The 23,765-nt window shown below is 43.2% G+C and overlaps 1 protein-coding gene and 3 non-coding genes across 4 annotated transcripts in view; all 4 read right to left on the reverse strand.

The window, feature by feature from the left end:
- Positions 1 to 23,765, reverse strand: part of Ubap2 (ubiquitin associated protein 2) — a 65,313-nt gene that overhangs the window by 1,985 nt on the left and 39,563 nt on the right. The window contains exons 8-24 of the mRNA XM_051187556.1: positions 22,467 to 22,570; positions 19,029 to 19,094; positions 17,629 to 17,681; positions 16,749 to 16,816; positions 12,625 to 12,811; positions 11,667 to 11,880; positions 10,935 to 11,203; positions 10,190 to 10,362; positions 9,237 to 9,450; positions 7,262 to 7,301; positions 4,792 to 4,972; positions 4,019 to 4,085; positions 2,524 to 2,698; positions 2,305 to 2,396; positions 2,016 to 2,063; positions 379 to 457; positions 26 to 231 (exon numbers count right to left, since the gene is read on the reverse strand). Coding sequence (XP_051043513.1) covers positions 26 to 231; positions 379 to 457; positions 2,016 to 2,063; positions 2,305 to 2,396; positions 2,524 to 2,698; positions 4,019 to 4,085; positions 4,792 to 4,972; positions 7,262 to 7,301; positions 9,237 to 9,450; positions 10,190 to 10,362; positions 10,935 to 11,203; positions 11,667 to 11,880; positions 12,625 to 12,811; positions 16,749 to 16,816; positions 17,629 to 17,681; positions 19,029 to 19,094; positions 22,467 to 22,570 — 2,236 coding nt within the window. The remainder of the gene's footprint in view (positions 1 to 25; positions 232 to 378; positions 458 to 2,015; positions 2,064 to 2,304; positions 2,397 to 2,523; positions 2,699 to 4,018; positions 4,086 to 4,791; positions 4,973 to 7,261; positions 7,302 to 9,236; positions 9,451 to 10,189; positions 10,363 to 10,934; positions 11,204 to 11,666; positions 11,881 to 12,624; positions 12,812 to 16,748; positions 16,817 to 17,628; positions 17,682 to 19,028; positions 19,095 to 22,466; positions 22,571 to 23,765) is intronic.
- On the reverse strand, positions 5,556 to 5,632 carry LOC127224554 (small nucleolar RNA SNORD121A). Its single transcript, XR_007834726.1, has one exon. It is a non-coding gene; the product is annotated as a small nucleolar RNA SNORD121A (small nucleolar RNA).
- Positions 12,439 to 12,519, reverse strand: LOC127224558 (small nucleolar RNA SNORD121A). Its single transcript, XR_007834729.1, has one exon. It is a non-coding gene; the product is annotated as a small nucleolar RNA SNORD121A (small nucleolar RNA).
- Positions 14,279 to 14,359, reverse strand: LOC127224557 (small nucleolar RNA SNORD121A). Its single transcript, XR_007834728.1, has one exon. It is a non-coding gene; the product is annotated as a small nucleolar RNA SNORD121A (small nucleolar RNA).

Genomic DNA, 23,765 nt, shown 5'->3' on the forward strand with positions numbered 1-23,765 from the left:
GGGAGTGACCTGCAGAAATACTCACAAACATCGTGGGCCCATACTGGAAGGCACTGGGCACGCCTGTGTAATAGGGGAGGCCAGTATAGCTGTAGCCAGGTGGCAGAGCAGGATTCAAAAAGGGCTGCTGTGCTGTGTGGTGGGTCTGAGATTGGCCCTGCTGTGCCTGTGCTGGTGTCGTAGGAGGTGCAGGGGATGCAGAGTCTCCTCGGCCAAACTTCGTGATATCACCTAGAAGAGCCAGGATGGCAGTTACAATACAAACAAGAACTGGTCTGACTGCTAGCTCAGGACTCACACCTTCAAGTACCCCATCCCCTCTGGCCTCCTACTGCTAGCTACAGGCCAGCACATCCCCTTACACTCTAGCCCACTGACCTGAATACGGATTATTAGCTAAACTTCCATCTCGGCTGGCAAGGGCTGTGGGTGCTGCAAAGGGTATTCCATAGTAATCCTAGAAAAGACCAAGGAGACTCATTGAGCAAATGGTATGCCCTGCTCTCAGAGAGCAGACCCACCAGGCAGAACAAGCATGGGCACTCTGGGTGATGCCATGCTCAGAGTGACCATGGCAGGCAGCTGTCCCAGAGAGCTGCAAGTGCGACAATATCCTTGGTGCGTGCAGCTCAGAGCCCATTTCAGCGGATAAGGTGTGGACAGACTGCAAACCCTAATGCTTGTATCAGACAGAGCCAATTTCCAAAGGCAGAAGGGTTATGCCCAAAAGATAGGCTAAAATATGATCCAAGAAAAAATTTAAAGCTGTTTCCCCTGTGGGTGCGCTGGAGATAGAACTTTTAAAAAGAGGGGGTTGGAGGGATGGCTCAAAGGTTAAGAGAACTGTCTGCTTTTCTAGTAACCCTCATGGCAGGCAGCTCACAACTGTAACCAGTTCAGGGATCTGATGTCCTCTTTTACCCTGTGGGCATCAGGCACAGATATGGTGCAGCTACATACATGCAGACCTCATACGCATACACAGGAAAGTAAAAAGGACATGGAGACCCATGGGTGTAGGCAGTCTACTGAGTGTTATCAGGCCATGCTTGGATTCTACCCAGGAACTCTTCCAAGTCCTGTTAGACCCAGCAGGTCCTCAGGCAGCCTCTGCCTCTGCAAAGGACCCCAGCACATGGAGTAGAGTTGTGAGCCTACACCTGTGTACTCTGGGTGGAATGGACAGGCAACAATGTGTGTGTGTGTGTGGGGGGGGTGCATGTGTGGGGACTGAGCACTGGAGGAGGAGCCAGCAAAGCCCCATGCTTGGGTACAAGCCTCCTCTTCTAAGGAACCTGAAAGACCACAGTCTATACTCTAGAAAACATCAGGCTGAAACTGGCTACCCAGAGAGCAACCCTGCTTCATGAGGCGCAGGCCACTCCCTGTTTCTCTGCTTATCACAATGGCTTTCCTACAGGACTCTGACTATTTTATCCCTAAGACTCAAGAGTCAGAACAGACAGCCCTGGCTGAAAGTGAGCCAATGACACCAAGGCCAGCATTCTTGTAAATGAAGGTAAAAAGCTAAACCCATGACAGTTTAACAGTCAACCCCTGCCCCATTCTCCCATGCAATGCTGCAGTCATGAGGGCAGCCATGGGCCACCACAGCCCGAAGAAACACAGGCCCATCCCACGTGCGACTCTCATGACTTGTTTGTTCTAACTCAAGTTTAGTCTCTCAAATGCTGAGATTATAGGAATGCACCTCCATGCTCAGCTGATTTTAGTTTTCTTGAAGATAGGGGGGAATAAAAGGATCAGGAAAATAAGAGACTAAATTTGGTTCAGAGCATGGCCAACATGTGTTCTTGGTTAAAGGTCTCTAAATTCCCTTGGGGATGAGCACTGCTCCCTATCTGTCCCCGTCCTAAAAAGGCCAAACCAAGCATATCACCACCAGACACCGCTTCTCAAAGGTACTGTGGAGAGTGCCATCACTGAGGTCAAGCAAGTTAAGGAGGAGCCCTGAGTCTGGGCTGCCCAGGTCCACTGAGGCATTTCGTGCTCACCATCGGCAGACGCGACTGTAGCATCTGGAGCTCATCATACCCGTAGATCTGCAGAAGAGTCAGGAATATTAGGGACCACACACCCAAAGCCATCTGGAGGGCCAAAACACACACACTGAGGAATGGGGCTTGGGTCAAGTGCTACAGATGGAGTCTAGAAGGAGGAAGACACATTAGGTATTATGTGGACAGACAGGGAGAGATGACCTGTGTCAGGTGGACAGCCCTGTCCTAACTCACAACCCCTTACCAGGTCCTGTAGCAACCAGGAGTTCTACTATGTGCTCACCGGGTAAGCAGGAAGCAGTCCTCCAGGGCCCACGAGGTACTGATTGTGTAGCAGAGGAGGCACCCCCTGAGGCAGGTTTGGGGGTGCTTTGCCTACAAAAAGGAAAAAACAAACACAACAGATTACCCATTTCACTGTGGGGTAGCTCGGCTGCTTGGAGGTGGGTACAAGTGTGGAAGTTCACTGTTGAGGGGTAGGTAAGGGGCTTGGAGTACATACCTGAGGTCACCAAGGCTGTGGCCCTGGTACTGTTGCTGGGTACACTCACAGTGGTCCCACCCAGGCACAAGCTGTTGTTCCCAGGCAAGACGACCCCCGAGGATGGGGCACTTGGGGCAGAGGTTGCTGCATTTGAGAAGGTGGCTGAGGATGGGGTGCTCTCCACACTGGCATGCTAGCAAAACAAAAGCCAATTCATGTGGATTTGATGGTAAGGAAGATGGAGCTGGAACAGCTAGGACTCCTATGGCTCAACAGGCAGTGAGCAATGCCAGTACTCAGCGGCTATAAATGAGTGAGACACCTGTCTCAGGGTCAGTGTAGCCTCCAGCTGTGGGGCCAGATTCAGCCACCATGACTCACAGTCCACACAGACTACTGAAACTGGGCTGGAGGCTGGTCACGAAACACATCTTTATTCCCACCACAGAAGCAAGGGGATCTCAACAAAAACCCCAGTGGTTAACAGCACACATGGGGTGGGGAGATGGCTCAGTGATTAAGAGCACTGACTGTTCTTCCAGAGGAACCAGGTTCAATCCCCAGCACCCACATGGCAGCTTACACCTGTCTATAACTACAGTTCCAGGGGTTCCTACACCCCCATTCAGGCATACATGCTGGCAATGCACATGAAATAAAAATAAAGAAAAAAGAGCACATACAGTTCTTCTAGAGGGGGAGTGTCTCTGCCCCTATCCCACTACCACTAAAACAGCACTCATGTCAGAGGGCTCAGGGGACCCAACACCCTTTTCTAGACTCTATAGGTACCTGCAGTCACACACAGACAGACGCACACATAGAAATAAGAGAGCTTTAAAGGATGGTTCAGTGATTAAAAGCACTGCCTACTCTTGCAGAGGACCTCGATTTGGCCCCTAGCACACACCTGATGTCTCATAACTATCCGTAACTTTAAAGCCAGGGTATCTGAAACCTTCTTCCTGACCTGTGTGGGCAACAGGCACAAATACAGTGCACATACATAAATGTGATACACTCCACTTTGAAACTCTACTGGCCTAGATTTCTTAACCTTCTAAAAACATCTTTCCTCAAACTCTGTCTCTATCTAAGCAGGCAATTTGGTATGAAGGTCAATCAAACTGGACACCTAATCATTACCAGTAGCAAAGTCCCAATGACGTCATCACAAAGGAATTTAACTATATCTTTTAGGTCAAGAGGCAGGACAATGAGACAGGGGAATTAGAAACAAACCTATTCTTCATCAACAACAACAAAAATGTGAAATAAAAAAAGGGACAGAAAAGGGACTGCCCCTGCAAACTGGTTGTGTTCTGTAAGGAAAAGAGCACCCTAAGTCCTTGAAGGCAAGCACAGTCCTGACACCTGTGTGAGAAAAACCACCAGGGTCTATCTAAGGCAATGACCCATGAGACTCTGGGTCATCTCCATTCAAAATTCACCAATTTCCCTGCTAATCATGGGAGGTGATCTGGGGGTACGGTACACGAATGTGGGCACTTACAGTGTGGGGTGTGCTTGTGGGACGCGCATGTGAGGAGGACAAGTTGTTCTGGTGGCTGGAGAGAGAACTACAAGACAAAACAAGAGTACAACAGGTCAACAAGTTTGTTCATGGAAGCCTGACCTACCTGGTTTAATAGGCTATATATAATCAAGGTCAATAGAATCCCTGAGGATGCCTGGGCATTGGGACTTCATGCCCTTAGAACCCTGTGGCAAAGTTATCCTGGTGGTCAAAAATGGCCTATAGGGGATACACTATGACATTTGATACATCCTGGCTTCAATAAATATAAGCATTTTGGCTATAAGAATAAAATCAGGATAGCTTACCTAGAGAGTTCATAAGACTAGGAGTCAAGAGAGGTTCTATGTGTGGCCCACAGCTAAGAGTCTAGCTTAAATTCCCATTAGATCAACCACATCTGCTCTGAGCTAAATGAATCAAGGAACTCTACACAGAAGACATGGGTAACAAGCTAACTCCCTTTGCTGTATCCTATTCCAGTAATCCATCTCTGGAATCGGGAGAGCCGTTAAAGCAGACACCTACTTATTCCACATTAAAGTGGTATGGGGTAAGAACATAGCTCAGATTCTGAGGCAGAAACATTAGAAGCAGTTAGGATTTCTGCAGCTAGTGCTGGCCCGTGACCAGTGAACTACAACTGAAGTCTATGACACTCCACCAGGGGGTTTGTTCATGGCATCATCTGACAGGAGCACCACAAGTCCCCCTCCCCTTCCTTTCCTCATTGTCACCCACACTCATACCTGTTGAGCTGAGAAAGGGGGCTGCTGGACAGGTCACCAGACTGGGACAAGGAGGGCAATGTGGCAGTGTGCTGGGACGAAGAGGGCAGAAGGGCAGTGCAGGAGGTGGTGCTGGGCAGGGAGCCCACAGATGCGAGGGCCGGAGGGTCTGTCGTCTTTGGAGCGGGAACAGATGAAGTAGCTGCAAGAAATGTCTCTTTAGCTTCAGTAGCTAGGACTGGAGACATTCCATGTCTGCTCACATGTGATATGCTATATGACATGTCACATTTTCCGAGGATAGAGCCTAAGCATGTCACTAGATAGCTCCACTTCTTTCAGACAGGACTACATAACCATGTGAAGGATTTGAAAAACAACAGAACATGACACTGAAGCATAAGCTGTCACAATGTGGACATACTTCTCCCATTTTCAGACACTTGGCACAAGAACCCAGGAAAGAAAGAATGGGCCAAAACTGACATGTATATAGTGAGACCAATTTCCTTTAAAGTGTAGCGCAAGGGAGTGAAGAGCTGAGAAAAAGACCTCCTCAGAGTGTTTCTATGCGCTCCAACCCAGTGAAGGCCCAGGGCCAGAGTGCACTGGAACTGCAGAGGAAATGTGAACATCTGTTCATCTCAATCAAATGAGAATTCATACCGACATCTACTTGCAGATGCCCAGCGGAAGCTTTCCTTGGTATGTGTTTCAAAAAGTTAATCACAGATCACACATACAAGTCTTTATGTTGCAGAGGTAGCACGGACACAACTGGACCTCTGGAAAAGACTCAGTTTGACTGTCATCCACACATAGATCAGATATGTGCTTGGAAACACATCATTGTCTTTTCCCTTTCTGAGAGGAAGTGTTGGGAGGGGCAGGGGACAGGCTGGACTGCAGCTTGGGAAAGTTGTTTTCTTTCCTAGACAGTCTGTGTAGCACAGAACAACCTCTAACTTCTTAAGTAACCAAGGATGACCTTGAACTCCTGATCCTTCTGCCACCACCTCTTGAATGCATTCATGTATACCACACCAATGAACTAACTTCTGATTCTCATGCTTTCCAAGTGCCACCATTATAGGCTCCTTACAGCATTCCTGGTTACATGTGGTCCTGGAGACTGAACTCCATGTAGACTCGATATAGGCTAGGTAGGCACTCTCCTGACCAAACTAACATTAAATATTTTACTGTTGGTTGCCAGAAAGATAGTGAGTGTGGTGACATAAATTAGACATATGCAATAAATAAATGAAATGAATGGAGTAGGGCTATTACAGCTTTTAATGTTGCTATGTTGCAACAATTGTACTTGGATAACAATCCTATTAGTGAAAGAAGGCCTCATGGGGGCAGGATGGTTGTAGAGACTACAAATACTATAATGGATATTTTAACTCCTATTTGTGAGAGGGAAGTAATCAGTGTCAATGAGTAAAAGGAAAGGGGATAAATACTGAAGTTGTTAGGATATTAATTATTAGGCTAAGGAGTATGAGAGTTGGGTTGTACAGAGGAGAAGCAATAATTCCACCCTATAAAGGAAATGGAGAAGGCTTTAATGTTTTCCAGTTGGGTCTAGTTGAAGCCATTTCAGTCTCTGATATGTTCTGATAAAAGAGTAGAGTAGGTTAATGATGAGTAATTCATAAATGTGGAATAGAATTGATACAGGGGTAAGGTTTTGTTTTGTTTTTTGATTTTTCCTGAGTCTGTTTGTTTCTTTTGGTTTCGTAAGATGTTATGGGTTTGCCAGACAGTGGCTGGTGCACACCGTTAGTCCTGGCACTTGGAAGGCAGAGGCAGGAATCTCTGAGTTCCAGGACAGCCAGAGCTACATAGAGAAACCCTGACCGGAAAAACCAAAAAAGGACTACCAGTTTGGAGAGGAGTGATATCAATCCCAGCTTAATTGCTGAGAGACTGAAGGACAGGGTTGGGGGAGGTAGGTGTGCAGTGAATTTATACTAAGTCTTAAAGACTCCTGTGAAGCATCTCACTGCAAACTAAGAGACCAAAGGTCACCTCCACAGCTCAAGGGTGACTTCACAAAAGACTCTGAGAATGTTCTCTCAAAAAAGGAGCAGGAAGGGAGCATGAGAATGGCTCGAGAAGGCTTCACAATTTGCTATCTGGAAAGTCAGCCTGGGATACACAGTGAATAAAACACCCCTTCAGGAAAAGTAGATCTGGGGTGTGGTGTGGTATTACACATCTTCAATCCTGGCACAAAGGAGACAGAGGCAAGCATGGCTATTATGAGTTCCAGGCTAGGATGGTCTACATTGCAAGCCAAGCCAGGTAAGTCAGAGATAGTAGTGAGACAATCTCAAAAAAACAAACAAAAAGAAGTTTTCAGGGAAAATATTAAGTATTAATTTTGAAGAATTAACCACTGATCCATTGGTGTATTCTGAGTTACGTTAGCCGATCATTCTCTAGTTGGTTTTCATCAGTTGTAAGAGATCATAACACTTACTGTCTACTGTATGCTGACTTCGGCCACCACCATGTCCATTCTACAAAGAACAGAGAGAGAGAGAGAGTTAACACGTGGACATTTCCAGACAATCACCAAGGTGACTCTCCATTAGGACTGCAACACCCATATGTACAGGTTAACAAAGGAAAGGTTATTTCTTTTCAAACATTTCACTCATGAGCATGTGTATCATCTATGTGTGTGGACATCACTAGATACCAGAAGAAGCTGGGTCTCAGGTAACAGGTGGATGTCCTATGCCTGAGGTGGGTGCAAGAGCAAGACGGGCTCTTAAAACTATCAAGGTCTCTATCCCATATCTATTTCATTCCTTTGTTTAATGCAAAAGAAAAATGAAAATTAAAAAGAGACAAAATGCAACTAACAAATCGCAAGAAGTGGGCATTTTGAAATCAGATTCCGAATTTAGAGAAGAAACAAAGACATAGGAGGATAAACTACTTCCAAAGCAACTATCAAGTTGTTAAATTGAATAAGGAAGATGAAGGCTTAAATCATGTGATGCTTCCCATTTCTCATGTAAATTCTATAATGCAAAAGTTTCTAAATTAAAAAAAAAAAAAAAAAAAAAAAAAGCCACACTCTTTTTTAACTTTCATAGCAGGAAGTACCACACTTTGAGGACTATTTCTGAGGAAAGATGAGCTGTGACCCTTAAGACACAGCTTTTCTGAAGGTGTTAGAACAGAGTGGGCAGTAACTATGCTCTCCACTTGGCTTGAATACACAAAGACACTGTGGTGGGACTTACTAACACTAAAATGACATTTGTCTCCACAAGCTGGGAAGGAAAGCCACAGAGCGAGCACTCAACACTCAACAGCAGAGCCCACGAGGCTAAGACACCGTATCCAGAACACAGCAGCAATGGGGAAAAGAAACTGATGCCCTCTATATTAAAATGTCCAACTAGGACTGCAGAGATAACACAGCAGAAATGGGGCTGGCTGTTCTTCTAGAGGGTCTGTATTTGATGGCTAGTGTCCACTTGGTGGCTCAGTTCTAGGAGACCCACCACACCCAGCTTGACACACACGTCTCTAGGGACGCCTGTCCACAGCTGCTTGCCAGCCTCTCCCCTCATTCTTCACCAGCCACCAGCAACTGCCACGATTTAGACATCATTTTTGCCCTCGTGCTTTTCTCTCAAATTCCTTCAGTTTATTTGAATGGAGATGTCCATTATTCGAGGATCAAGGTATTCTCAGAAGCAATAGCTTAGAAAACAAAAACCCCAGTCCTGGAAGCTGCATAGCCTATCCAGGAGGGTCCCCCAAGGGCCCTAAAACAACACAAGCAATTTTCATTACTGTTGATGGATCTCATTAGCTGGATTCTAAGACACTTTTGCTATGGCTCCACATGTTATCAATAGTCTTACTTGGCTGTGGACCTTGTATATAAACAAGGCCTCGTCAAAAGCCATTGGCTGGCCAGCGGTGATGGCACACACCTTTAATCCCAGTCAGCACTGGGGAGGCAGAGGCAGGTGGATCTCTGATTTTGAGGCCAGCCTGGTCTACAGAGCTACACAAACAAACAAACAAGGCTGTGTGTGTGTGTGTGTGTGTGTTGGGGGGAATCACACAAACAAACAAACAAGGCTGTGTGTGTGTGTGTGTGTGTGTGTTGGGGGGGATCACTCGTTGCTTTGATAAAAAGTCCTTTTCCCCTAACACTATGAAGGGTCAGCAACATGGCTCTGTAAGCACAAAGGCACCAGCTGACAAAGCCTGATGCACAGTGTTAGATCTTCACATGATAAAGAGAACAAACAACTCCTGTTTCACACATACACCCCACCTCTCATTTTTGAGACATGGTTTCTGTTTAGTCCTGGTTGATCTGGAACCTACTCTGTAGACCAGGCTGGCCTTCAACTCTGGCCTCAAAATTGCATAATTTGCCAAATTACACATTCTAAAAACAGAAATTCAAGAGAACTACTTACAACAACAGAGCCTGGAGCTGAATCTGGTGGGTTCGCAGAGCTTTGGTATGCAATCCTGGTATGTACAGAACTCTGGTCATAAGAGGAAGACGTTGTTACTGGACTAGTGGAGCTCAAGGACGAGCTGGTCAGACTGGAGGAGGTAATGACTGACGTTGTGTAGGTTGAGTTCTGTACAGCACTGGTCATTGGTAAAGAGGCATTCAAAGGGTCACTGAAAAAAGTACACTGTGTTAGTAGACACACACTGGCATTGTATGACAGCTTTACTAGCCAGACCAGCTCATTATCACATTCTACAGTGACATTAACTACACAACTAGTCTTTAATTTATCAGGTTTTCCCTTGAGATGCAGAAAAACCGACTAAAGAAATTTCAAATCTTTCTACTTGCAAAATTTATTCTACTGAAGTGTTGGAAAGCTGTGCAGAAGCTGGGTCCTTGTAGACTCCTGGGAGGGTGACAAGTGCTGCTGCTACCATGCATGCCTGATCGCAGACAGGTGCTCATCACATGACTCAATTATTCTGCTACAAGTAACATTGCAGCAAACAGTACTAAGCATCACTTGCAAAGAGAGAAAAGAGCCTAATGTCTACCTACCAACTATGAATAGGCCACATTTGCTTAGTGAAATGGTTGGCAATAGAAGCCACACACACAGAATGGATGACCTCTGAAAACTTCTAAATGAAAGCTAAGAGATATAAAAGCCACATTTTGCAGGATTCTTGTTAACATGACATATGCAGATCAGACAAGTTCTGGTATACATGTCGTCAGAGCTAAGGGGCGAGAGAAATGAGTGCATGATATAGCAGAGTCTGCATAACTAAATACATTGAGAGCTGCACAAAACCATTATTAGATTGTCTTCACCAATTTCTTAGACTCTGTTTTGTTTTACTTTGCAAAGAAAGGACTATGTCCAGTTATATGTGAGGTCGGTACCTTAAAGACTTCGGGTACAAGTTGATAGACATCTGATGTTTTTTTTCACTGGCTGAAGCTGCTGATCCAAATTCAGATAGTGATGGTTCTGATCCAAATTCCAGGGCCCCAAACTGAACATTTAACCCTGTGACATCTGAAGACCCAGGCATCTCCACTGCTGAAACTGGAACCTAGAAAGGCAAAGCCGTCAGGAAGAGACCAGGAACTCCAGGCCTCAAGGCTTACAACATACTCAAGCCAAGTAGCTTCTGTGGGCTGCACTGGCCATGGCAAAAAACAGTTAAGAAAAAGAAAGGGGAGAAATAGAACCTTTTAAATAATAGTGAGGGAGCAAACAACTTATTGGTTTGCAGGGAAATAGTCAACATTAATATTATAAGTTAAGTGGTTTTATAGAGTCATTGGGCAGTTAGTTAAGTGGTTTTATATTGTCGTTGGTAATTTAGGACATTCAGCTATTTTCAGGACACGGAAGAGATGAAGGCATGCAATACCTGGTCAGGTAATCAAACACCTCCCAACCATGAGATACCACACACAATAACAAAAGGCTTTCAATTAGACTCAGGTCTGTACTCCCAGCATGAATGTACTACTGACTGCCTGAGAAATGACCAAATCTTCCTAAGCGATGAGGAGCTATGCTTGAAGACACTATCCCAATGTCTAATACTCAGTTTTCCAATACTTGAGCTACTGTGAAATAAACTCTTTGGGATGGAATCAATGATGGAATGTGTACCTTAGAAGCTGGAGGTATCCGGCGCTTAGGGAGTTTGATGTGTTTGGGCTGTGGTTGGTGAGCAGATACAATATTTTCAACAGCCATGGTGGGAAGCAAAAGTCTGTTGACTGCAGAAGGGCCATCTCTAGGAGTTGACTCTCGGTGTTTTGCCTGGGAAGCAAAGGGCTCCAAACCAGGAGGAGGAGCGCTGACTGCTGGGGTCTGGTGTTGCTGTCGGTGGTTCAACTGGCTAAGAACTGGGGATGGCTCGGGTTGAGATTTGAAGTCTATGAAATGTGGAAAAGGTAAGTGGCAATGAGTAACTCCGCAACACACCTCACACCTGGACTTCTAATACTTTACTTTTAGGAGGCTTCCATTACTACCAGGTTCTGAAACATTGACTAGGAAAACAAATACACACTTGGTAACTGGGCTCAAATTGATGGATATCAAAGGTATGTAACAAGCCAGCCCACAGAAGCTGTTGCTTCATTTCTGCAACAGGCTCTTATTCTACCCTATGTTGGTCTCAATCTTATGGTGGCCACCCTTACTCCACCTCCTGTGTGCTGGAATCCCAGGCATGAACCACTGTACAGCATTTTTGCTCCTCTTCTAGCTGGGAATCTATTTATTCCTGTGAATTGTGCAATAGACAACTAACTTAGTTGTTCCTCCTCTATACTGTTCACATACAACATGCGCTGCTGACTCAATACAATAAATCAGCTCAGAAAACATACTTACCAAAATGATTGAGGACCGAGGACTGGGACACTGAGGGCTTGAGGTCCCAAGAAGCAGTAGTGGCTGGGGGACTTGTACTGTTCTGCTGTGCGGTTGAAGTGGCAGCAAATGCACTCAAACTTGGTGATTTCAACTTGTCCAGAATCTGGGAGCTGGAGATGTTCACCATCTTTGATGATGCCAGCTCTCCAAATCCCGAGCCCAGGACAGACGACTGTAAAGACATGGAAAGAGAACAAGCTCGGAGCTTTCTTTCCCCCAGGCTTGCTAAGACAGTGGTCTTCAAATGTAAGAACACTGCACCTTGGATCATCTGAACAAGCAAACCATGCTTTTAGAAAATACTACAAGAAAATGTAACTATGCCATAACAACCAATGAAAGAGAGCAGCATTAGTCCCTGGTTCTGATGTGATGTTAAGAGAGCAAAATCATTTACTACAATCATGAAAAAAAAAAAATTTTTTTTAATTAGTACTAACTTACTATTTTAAATTCATGGGTGCTGGGAAACAAAGTTAGATCTTTCGAAAGAAGAGTAACTGCTTTTATCTGCTGGGCTTTCGCTTCAAGCTCAAAATGCTTTTAAGAAACAAACAACTACCCGGACATTGGTGGCGTATGCCCAGCACTTGGGAGGCAGCAGCAGGAGGATCATTGTGAGTTGGAGTCCAGCCTAGTCTACAGAGTTCCAGGACAAACTCCAAAGCTAAAGAGAAACTCTGTCTCTAAAAACCAAAAATCAAAACCAAACAACTAAAGTTTGCTCTTGGACCAGGAAACTCAGTAGCTGAACTCCACACGGAATCATCAGATATGTGCTTGGAAACCATCACATCACTGTTTCCTGGACAAGGATCTACTGCCAGCATTTTACTACTTGTGAGGCAATAACTGCAAGGTGAGAGCCAAGACTGTTGCTAATGGGTGCATTCCTGAAGACCCCAAAGTGAATTACCAGTCTCTGAGGAGAATAGGCGTTGGTAGAAGAGGAGCTGCCAGTCCCTGGTGCCTGATTGCTGTGTTGAGAATTCGTGAAGACAAGTGCTTGGCCAAAGCCCTGCTGCTGAGATGCTTCAAAAGAGTTGGCTTCTGTGACTTGATTGGGAGAGACAGGCTTCTGGAGCAAGGCCACCAGATCAATGCTAAGCAGAGGAGAGACAAACCAGCAACCAGCTGTCATGAGCAAGTCACACCAGCCAGCAAACTTGAGAGCAAATCAATATAAAAGAAATTTAAGCCAGAGACTAAACAAGCAAAACCATGGGAAAATGGAGTTTCAGAGAGGGAAGGCGAGAGTAACCAAACAGGTCACAGAGCCAGAGAGTGAACCTCAACTTTGAGGAATTCCAATCATAACCAGCAGAGGAGCTGCAATGCCTTTACAGATACCGATACTTGAGTTCATGTTTCTTTCAACTTTTTGATTTTTGTTGGCTTTGAGACAGAGTGTCACTATGCACATTGGGCTAGCCTCTGACTCAAGAGGTCCCCTGGTCCCGCCTCCTCAGTGCTAGGAATAAAATCGTGTGGCACCAACCCCCATCTTCAAACTTCTTGAAACATCATGCTCCCAACCATAGTAGAAGCTTTTAAGCCTTAAATTTTTAAATATCCATATAAACTCTGTACTCTATTCATAACATTTAATCATGTAGAATTTTCTTTCTAAAGTATTTAAGAATAAAGGAATAACAAACTAACAAAGACTTTCAAGACAGTTTCTATATAAAGCCTTGGCTAGTCTAGAACTAGTCATTTGGAAAGCATGGCATCAAGAAGAATGAAGTTTGGGATAAATGCTGTCTACAACATGAATGACTTACCCTGTAGAGTGGGGCAGCACTCCACGAGTCCTTTCAAAGAACTCCCAACAATTCTAACTGAAACTCTCATAATGCCAGTGAGATGGGCTCTGAGTAGTTAAATCATTCAGGCTTGCTTTCTCATACAGAGCAAGCTCCTAGCCTGCGTTCCTTTTCTTATACCGAACCATCTTTACTATCCTGAAACCAATATCAATATTGAGGCTAATATTCTAATGTATGATATCCCAATTCCAGAGGTACACTCAGTTATGTATATTACATATAGTGCTAATAAAACTTACAACACTACCAGAATCAAAGCAAGTTCTATTCCAAAAGGTTAGTAAGACACTTTCAAGTGAGAAACAGTGCCACAGAGTCTTCTGGAAAAGCACTACAGCCAGCTGTGGTGGCAGATACCTTTTATCCTATCACTCACAAAGCAGAGTGTCTAACAGTCAGCTCACAGGCAGCAGTCTAACAATAAATAAAAAAAAAAAAAAAATAAAAAAAAATAAATAAATAAATAAATAAATAAATAAATAAATGGACTACAAGAGAGTCCAGGTTTTTGACCAGTGAGAAATGGCTTAGAGAGTAAGTAAAGACACCTGCCACCAAAGCCTGACAACCTTAGTAAAACCATAGGGACCCAAATGGTTCATAAACCCTTTGACCTCCACTCATGTGTGGTAGCACATCACACCTACACCCCAAAATAAAAATAAAATCCACATACACATAATAAATTAGAATGAATCTTTCTTTCCAATTAATGACCACTGACAAGTTTTGATCTCCTCTGCCCAGGAAACTCAGTAGCTGAGCTCCACACGGAATCATCAGATATGTGCTTGGAAATCATCACATCATTGTTTCCTGGACAAGGATCTACTGCCAGCATTTTACTACTACTATACAGATTTATGAGCCAAAATTCTTCATGACTGTTGCTTATGGTGCATTCCTGAAAATGCAATACTGAAAGAAGTAACAAGTTACACTTGGTGAGCCACACTTTTAATCCCAACAATTGGGAGGCTGATGCTGTTGGATCTTTGAGCTCAAAGCCAGTCTTTCGTACATAGGTTCCAAGTCAGCCAGATGAGGCCCTATTACAAACAAACAAATGCAAACACACATGGTACTGACATAAAAATGACATAAAAACTCTAAGGATAATTGTCACTGGCAGCAGTGGCATTTGTGGTCCCTGTGGCCATCTTATTAGTTGTGTTGAAGATTTGTGAAGACGGGCTTGTCCAAACAACAAGCTATTTGTTTCAAGCATTTTTTTTTTTGGGGGGGGGGAAGGGGTTATGCATTTTTGGTTGGGTTTTTTGTTTGGTACATTTTTGGGACAGGGTTTCTCTGTGTAACAGCTCTAGCTGTCTTAGAACTCACTTTGTATAGAGTAAGCTGGCCTCAAACTCACAGATCCCCACCTGTCTCCACTTCCTAAATGGTGCAACTAAAGGCGTGCATGCCACCACCTGAAACACAAGGTTCTGGTAGTCACATTTACTTCCTATGTGAACTCTTTTCCTTCTACCTCTTCCTCCTGAATATTAAAATTAAAGGCATTCAGCATCATGCCTAACTCAAGTATCTTTTTTCCATATTTATTTATTTTACATCTGAGTGTTTCACTTCTATGTATATCTGTGTGCCACGTTTATGTCTGATACCCATGGAGATCAGAGTAGAGCAGCAGATCCATTGGAAATGGAGTTATGGCAGCTAAGCCCAGCGATGTTAGCGCTGGAATCTAATCTGGGTGTACTTACCCACTGATCTACCACCTCTCCAGCTCTCTCAATTATCTTTTTGAGAAATTAAAGTACCACTAGTAAATTACTTATTTTTCATTTAGTCATAAATGCAATGGAGGTCTCCCCTATAATAAAGCCCTGTCTCATTTAGCTTGGTTTTAAGACTTAGCTACTTCTTAAAGATCCATACATACAACATATCTTAAATCTTTCTATCATTTAAAATAATTTTTAATTTTAAAATTAAATACATTCAGAGCATATGTGCACACATTTCCATGCTTATATTAAGGACAAGAACAAGCTGTAGGAGCCAGTCATACAGACCCTTAAACCATTATCAAAGGTGTTTAGAATTACTGTGAAAAGTATGATTCTGTAAGAATTCAGCTGAAGCCTTGTATGGTGAACCACATCTGTAAGCCTATGGGAGTTTGAGGCAGTAGGACTGCTATGAGACAAGCCTAAGACTACACAGCAAAATTATGAAGAGGATATAAAGTAATGCAGCCATACATACATCACATATATAGTGATCAGTCTCACTATATAGCACAAATTACATTTAAACCCATGACCCTTCTGCTTCAGCCGTTGGAATGCTGGGACCACAAGTGAGCACTAACTACCAAGCTTGACTATCCAACACAAGTTCAAGTGTAGCCTCAGGGCTACACAGATAATCTCTGTTTGAGAAAGGCAGGCCAGGGAGGCACTGGAGAGGCCAGCACAGGTGGACTCTTAGTGTGCTGGAAAGGCCAGCTTGGCATCCTTAACAGTTCCCTGCCACTAAGAAGCTTATCGCCACACCCCCCGAATGAATGAATGAATGAATGAATGAATGAATGAATGAATGAATGAGGGTCGGGGACCAGGAAAAATGTTTCATCAGGTAAAGGTGGGTGCTGCCAAGCCAGGAAACCTGAGTTTGATGTGTAGAAACCACATTTCCCTCCTCCTCCACAAAAGAGCTACGGAGGGCACACAGTCATGATGCTCTTGCACCAATGTGCATATAAGCACAGACACACAAAGATAAAAGGTGGGCAGCCCTTCTGAAGGACAACACAAAGCTGTCTGTCCTCAAAGGCCCTTCTTTTGCTTGAATTGAGCACATTATATAATATGCCCATTTAAAAGAATTAGGTTAGAGATCATCTAAACAAATGCATGAAGCTAAAGTTTATTCTTTAAATAAATTGTTTTAATCAGGAGCCTGATTAATAACCTGGGCTGCATAGTAAGACCCCCAAACTCAAGGACAATATCAAAACTTTACTGAAGAGTAACTATGAATTATAACTAGGTTTAGTATAGCCTCCGGCCAAAAGATAACAAATCCCAAGAACAACTGCAATTCAGTAATCACTGGACATGACTGATAATACGTGAATGAAGCTATGAGTGCTGCGGTAAGGAGAAATAAAGGCTAAACAGAGGAATAAAGAGAAACTGAAAGATTGTAATAAAGTTTCAATTATGCTTTGAATGAAACCCTTTACCTTTGCCCAGGTTTGATGTGGTTCTCGGCAGGAACAGACGATGCAGTGAAAACTTTGGTTTCGGAAAGCTGCATGGAAAGAAAGTTCAAGAGGAAACACTTTACTCTTGGTCTGTACAATACATAAGCAAGGCATATTTGACTGGAGACCTTTTCAGGCAGCAGTATTCTTATGGTCACCTAGAGGGTGTCTAAAGGAAAACAAAACATCAAGCAACTCTCCCCATGCAAGGCAACTATGGGTCAGTAGACCTGCAGGAATGACTTCACAAAAAGGGAGCAGCCTTCAAGTATTAAGTACTCCACTGGTAACACCACTGAGCGATGAAAGTGCTAAAAACCAATGCAGGAGACTTATGCGTGCCTGAGGCATCAATTCCCAGGTTTGCCCTTGACCTAACAATGAACACTCACTTCTACCATCCCCGTGCTGTGATTAAAGGCTTGAGGATCTCTATAAATTTGAGGCCAGCCTGGTCTACAAAGCAAGTTCCAAGACAGCCAGGGCTACAATGAAAAACCCTGGGGGATGGAGGAAGTAGGAGATAGTGTTTAAATTAGGGCTCAGGTTGAGCGGCTTCAACATTTTTCATAGTTCACTTGAGAGGTAGAGGCAGAAGGATCTCCATGAGTCCAAACACCCTGGGTCTAGAGTTCCAGGACATCCAGGGCCACATAGTATCTCAAACAACAAACAAAAACCCTGAAAATTATAATTTCTTTCTAAGAAGCATATACTGAAAAGCCAAATCAATGAGAAGGGACAAAAATCCAGAAAAAAAGGAGGGAGGAGGAGGAGTAGCAGCAGCAGAGATAAATGGCACTGGGCTTTTCCTGAGAAATGCCAAGACACACCAAGAAAGGTATGAATGGACACTTACATCTTCGGTCCAGTCTTCTGTTGTCCACTCTTCCACGGAATTTTTCCAGGGGCCTGACAGAGAGCAAAAAAGGATCCAGTACATCAACCTTACTACTTATGAGTTTGTATATTATGCAAGAAAAGCAATTCATCATTAGCAATTTATTTACCAATCCAAGAAAAAAATGTTTTTTCTAAATCTGTTCTAGTCTTAACAAAAATAAAAAACCAATTCTATAAAATATTCAGAACTATATATTCTGAAATCAAATGAATGCCTTAAACTGGACTATAAGAAATATTTTAGCAACTGAGCTGTAAGAAAATGCAAACATGGTTTTTAAAAAAACAAAAAACAAACCCAACGAACAATGGATTTATTCTATTCCTTATGATATATATTATTTTACAATTGAACACTAGAGGCAGATACGGTAGGATATGCCTTCAATTCCAGGAGTCAGAAGGGATCCCTGAGTTCAGGGCCACTGCCTTGGCATACATAGTTACAGCACAGCTAAGACTATGTGACCATGTCTAAGAATGAACATTGAACAACAACAACAAAGTTCACCCTCCCTTTCTGCCTGCATTTTCCCCAAGACACTCTAGGGGAAAGGGGAGCTGGGGCCCAGCAGGCTGGTTAGCCACCACCCCAGGGAAGGTGGGGCCCTGCCCCTTGGATGCTGCAGCAGAGTGAGGAAGTGGGCCCATTTTTGATGGGAAAAGGGTGTAGGACCACCTCCTCCCCTTGTTCTGTGGGGGAGGGGTTGCCAGTATTTGTCCCAGCCTGGGGCTCCCCCTCTGGTTTCTTATTTGCAGTTACTTGAATAAAAAAGCCTTTTCGGGGGGGGGGGGGGAGTGAAAGACTATGTAGCAAGAATATAAAATAAGTAAGATGGAAAATCAGGCAGGTTACGGCTTAACCATACACAAGGTATAATTTCTTTCTTTCTTTCTTCCTTTCTCTCTCTCTCTCTTTCCCCCTTCCTTCCTTTCCCAAGACAGGGTTTCTCCAAAACATTCAAACTTTATAGTAAGAATTTCATGCAAATGATTGAAGTTCCTATTTATGGTTCTATATCCCAAAATGTAGGGGATAACTTAGATAACATTTTCAGTTTCAAACAGTATGTTTGGGTTCAGCTGGCTGAGAATCTAGTTTGCTGGTAAAGTATTTGCACAGTATTTGTAATGCTCTGGCCTCAGTCCCTGCACCTCAATAACTAAAAGCCCAGAAACAAGGAGTAAAAGGGACAGCCATAAGGAAGATAGTAAGAACAAACTAAACACACACTTGTCCTATAAAAGTGACACAATGAATCTTCTTCCCTCACTCCCTCCCACTCCACTCCACCAATAGATGACATACTTGGTTGGCTCTGTAAGATTCTTATCTATGCAAAACATCTGTTATACCTTTGAGTCCGTAAGATCTCTTATTTGGCAGCTCCTGAGATATACTGTGAGGCTTTGCCATCCCTTCTGTGGATCAAAAATGAAAGCTTAGAGAAATATGAGCACTTGAAATAAAGTTAATGAATATATCACATCACAGCAGTCCCCCTCATGGAGAGACTGAGGACCCAACAATATTGAATGGAAAATTCAAGAAACAAAGCATTAAGCACATTCATATAATCTCTGTGGGTTTTTTTTTTTAACATCATTTAGTAAGATCTAACTATTAAATGTCTTACTATGCCTGATTTATACATTAAACTATTGGGGCCAGCAAGATGGCTAAGACTGTTGTGCCTGATGTCCTAAGTTAATTATTCCTAGAACTCTACTGGTGGAAAGTCTTCTGACATCCTCATACCCACTCACACAAGGTGTCCAGTTCTGTTTCTGGAGGTGTGCACACGAGCACAAGCACCCACAACTATGCACACACATACACAAACTCTTAATGAATCATGTTTACTGAGATTTGTATCTTTGCCTACCGGAAGCTGGTGAGATTCATTCTTGTCTTTGTGAATGTATATTTTCCCACTCGGGTGCTCTGCTGTATTCACTGAGGTGAACAGCCCTAAACAGTAAATTTTTCACTCTAGACTCATGGTTCCCACTAGGCTACACTGTCAACTGTCCACACATTTCTGCTAGCTCCCTGCTGACTACTACTGTATTTTGAGATTAAGTTCTTGAGTTCTTGGTTGTTTCATCACAATTGTTTAGATTACTGTAAAGGTAAAGGGTAAAGGAAAAGACTGCTACCTCCATAAATACACCTATAGGCTCACACACACGCAGACAATTTAGCAAGATAAATGATACCTTAAAGCTAGCAATGATAAATCCGGGGCTAAAGGAGCAGAGGCCATGAGCTCCTGGCCAGGCTGCACTACATTTAAGCTAGCCTGACTATAGAGTAAGACCCTCAAAATAACACTAAAAATACTGTGCCTCCTCCAAAAACCAAATAAATTACTTACTAGTAAATCTTTTTTTTGAGTCGGTGTTTCATGACCAGGCTGATCTTCAATTTACTATGCAGCCTAGCATGACTTTGAACTTGATCTTCCTGCCTCTACCTAAGTAATGAGATATGCCACTATGGCATATATCACTATGCCCAGAGCAGATTAGGCAATGCTAGTATCAAATCAAGGGTTTTATGTAGGCAATCTACCAACAGAACTATATCCCCCTCAAAGATGAGAGTCAGTTAAAATTCAAACTCATAACAATAATATTTAAAATATGTCCTTAGGATCTGGGAAATCCACATGGTGCTCAACCCAGCTGCAACTCCAATCCCAGGCAGGCACATGATGCACAGACATACATGAAAAAAAGTTCATAAACTTAAGGTTTTTGCCTTGTTTTTCGAACCAGGGTTTCTCTGTGTAGCTCTGTAAAACCAGCCTGGCCTCAAAGTCAGAGAGATCAGCCTGCCTCTGCCTGAGTGCTGGTATTAAAGGCGTGCACCACCACACTTTTTTTTTTGGAGGGGGGGTGGAAGGGGGGCTGTCGAGACAGGGTTTCTCTGTGTAGCTTTGGAGCCTGTCCTGGAAATAGCTCTGTAGACCAGGCTGGCCTCGAACATACAGAGATCTGCCTGCCTCTGGAGTATTGGAATTAAAAGCATTCACCTTTCAAAGTACCTTATGTAATTTCCAAATTTAATCTCATGATACCATCACATTTATTGCTTAACATTTGATATTTTCTGTTTGTTTGATCTGGCCTAGAATTTACACCATCCTCCTATATCAGCTTCTTAAACACTATAAAAGGCATTAGGTATCAACTGCCCATCACATTTTATGATAATATATATTTCAATTTTTTTCCATTATCTGTTTGCTGATGTTCTGTTTGGGGATGGATTACTTGCCTCACATGTGCAAATTTGGTGTTGAAGCCCTAGCACCACATAAACCAGGCTGGAGCAGAAAACATGGAGTTGCTCTTGCAAGAGCTCTATGAAGCTGTCCAAATGCTACCAGGTGTGGATGGAACAAGTTAGTTTTGATAAGAAGGCTGCTGGGAGCAGGAACCCAAAGGCCCCAAGACCACAGTATGTCTTGGAACTTGACATAAGCATTTTCACAAACAAGGAGTGGGTGGTAATTAATACTCTCAAGGTTGGTCTATTCTGTAGTGTTTATCCTGCATTGCTTTTTATGCCTAAAATCTCATTGGTGGTTATTCCTCATGTTGGGTTATAATTCATTTACTGCTAATTTATTGTATAAATTAAGTGTTTATATAAAAATAGCTTCAGTAGTTAGACTACCATGAATTCATTTACTTATATATTTCAGAAAACAACAACACAAAAAGCTAAGCATAGTGGTACATGCCTTTAATCCCAACTCAAGAAGCAGAAGCAGGTGGGTCTGAGCTTTAGGCCAGCCTGGTCTACAGAGCAAGTTCCAGGACAGCCAGGGCTATTACACAGAGAAACCCTGTCTCAAAAACTAGCCAGTTGGTGGTGGCACACACCTTTAATCCTGAGCTTGGGCCAGAGGAAGGTGGCTCTCGGTGAGTTCTAGGTCATCTAGGGCTGTTATACAAAGTAACTCTGTCTCATTAAATAAATAAACAAACAAATAAATGAACAAAAAATAAATTAAAAAAAAATTTTTTTTTAAATTTTTTCAGTCACCACCCAGAATACTAAGTACTTTCAGAATACTAAGTATTTTCCTAGGGACAGAAATCTGGCTCTGTAGTTAAGAGCAGTGGCTGTTCTTCCAGAGGACCTGAGTACAATCCCCAGCTCCTAAAAGTCACTGCACCAGCATCTATAACTCCAGTCCAGTGGATGCAGTGGCCGGCTTCTGGCCTACTCAAGAACTAACACATTGGTGCCCAAGCATACATGCATGAAAAACACCAACATAAAAAAAAACTCTTTTCCTAGATGGAAGTGGTGCTACATGCACTTCAGCAGCTGAGATAAGGTGGTGGTTCACAAGACAGTTTACGATACAAAACAGGACTTCATCACATTTTCAAAGTAAAGGCAGGGCTGGAGAGATGGCTCAGTGGTTCCCCACATATACTTAATATGCATATACTTGGACAAGAGAACTAAAAAATCCAGGTCATGCCTCATCGTACTCAGTTAAGGACCTACATTCAATTCCCAGCATCGAAGCCAGGTAGTGTATCACAATGCCTGCAACTCTTACTCAAGGAACGTGGCACCCTCTTCAGCGTGACAGGCACCCAAACTCACAGACAAGATACGTTCTCAAAAGTCTTTGAAGACAGGTGTTACGGCTAAGTCCTGAACTCCCAGAGGTCCAGATATAAGACAGGAGGACCACTGAAAGGTCAGGCTATATATAAGGAGACATAGACCAAAACAGAGAATTCAGACAAAAGCAAAACACTTACCAGTGTTCTTGTCTGTACCATTCTGAGCAGCTTCCCAAACTCCTGACTTCGTCCCATTGCTATCTGTAGACGCAGACTCTGAATAGTCTGCAGGGTTGAAAGTCCTGGGGTTTGAAGTAAAGAAACAGGCAACTAAAGCAAGCTTCAAAATCACAAAATAAACATTGTGTACAAAACTTTCCATACAAAAAAATTCCAAATTTGGCACCGGGGAGGCAGAGACAGGCAGGTCTCTGAGAGTTCAATGCCAGCCCGGTCAACACAGCAAGCATCAGGACAGCCAAAGAAACAATGAAAGACACTGTCTCTGTCTCTCTCTCTCTCTGTGTCTTCCCCCACTCCCCCCCCAAACCAAATAGCTCCAGTTCCTTCAAAGGACTGCTCTAAAAGTCTTCTCCCTCCTAGCATTTGATTAATGACAGCTAACTCTAAGCCACTGTGTAACAGATTCTTTAAACAATTTTTTTTTAACTTTATGTATATGGGTATTTTCCTGTGTACCACGTACTTGAAGTGCCCAGAGAGGCCAGAAAATGAGGATTTCCTTTAAATCAAAAGAGGCCAGGACTTCCTTAAACTGGAGTTACAGATGTTTATGGGCTGCTGGTGGTGGGTACTGGATAAGCAGCCAGTACTTTTAAATGTTGAACAAGATCCCCAACCCCTATAATAAAGATTTTGTTTGTTTTGTTTTGAGACAGTCTTTCAATATGGCCTCGGCTGTCCTGGAACTGAATAAATAAACCAGGGTCTTGAGCTCACAGATATCTGCCTGCCTCACAGACACTGGGATTAAAGGCTTATGTCACCACAACCAGCCTGATGCAGATTTTTTATGTTTTTTTTTTAGTGTGGGGACACACAGGATCAGAGAACAACTTTTAGGAGCTGGTACTTTCCTTCCACCGTAAGGGTCTCAGAGACGAACTTACGTCACAAGTCTTGGCAACAAGGCCCTTTAACCATTAGGCCCAATAATGTGAATGTTTTATTTTTTGTTTTTGAGACAGAGTCTCATTATGTATGTGGAGTGCTGGCAAGCCTCAAACTCACATAATAAATATGCCTGCCTCTGCCTTCCAAGTACTAGGAATAAAGATATGAGCTTTCACCTCTTTTTATCATTTTCTGAAGGTAGGTCTGCCTCATGTATCCTAGGTTGCCTATAAACTTACTCTAATTGAGGACTACCTTGAACTTCTGATGCTGTTAACAGACCCCCATACCTTAAAACAAATGATAGCCTAATAGAAGTACCATTCAAGTCTTGGAACACAGCACATAGGGAACAGCTGGCAA

The sequence above is a fragment of the Phodopus roborovskii genome, unplaced genomic scaffold, assembly GCF_943737965.1.
Source record: "Phodopus roborovskii unplaced genomic scaffold, PHOROB, whole genome shotgun sequence".
NCBI classification, from domain to species: Eukaryota; Metazoa; Chordata; class Mammalia; order Rodentia; family Cricetidae; genus Phodopus; species Phodopus roborovskii.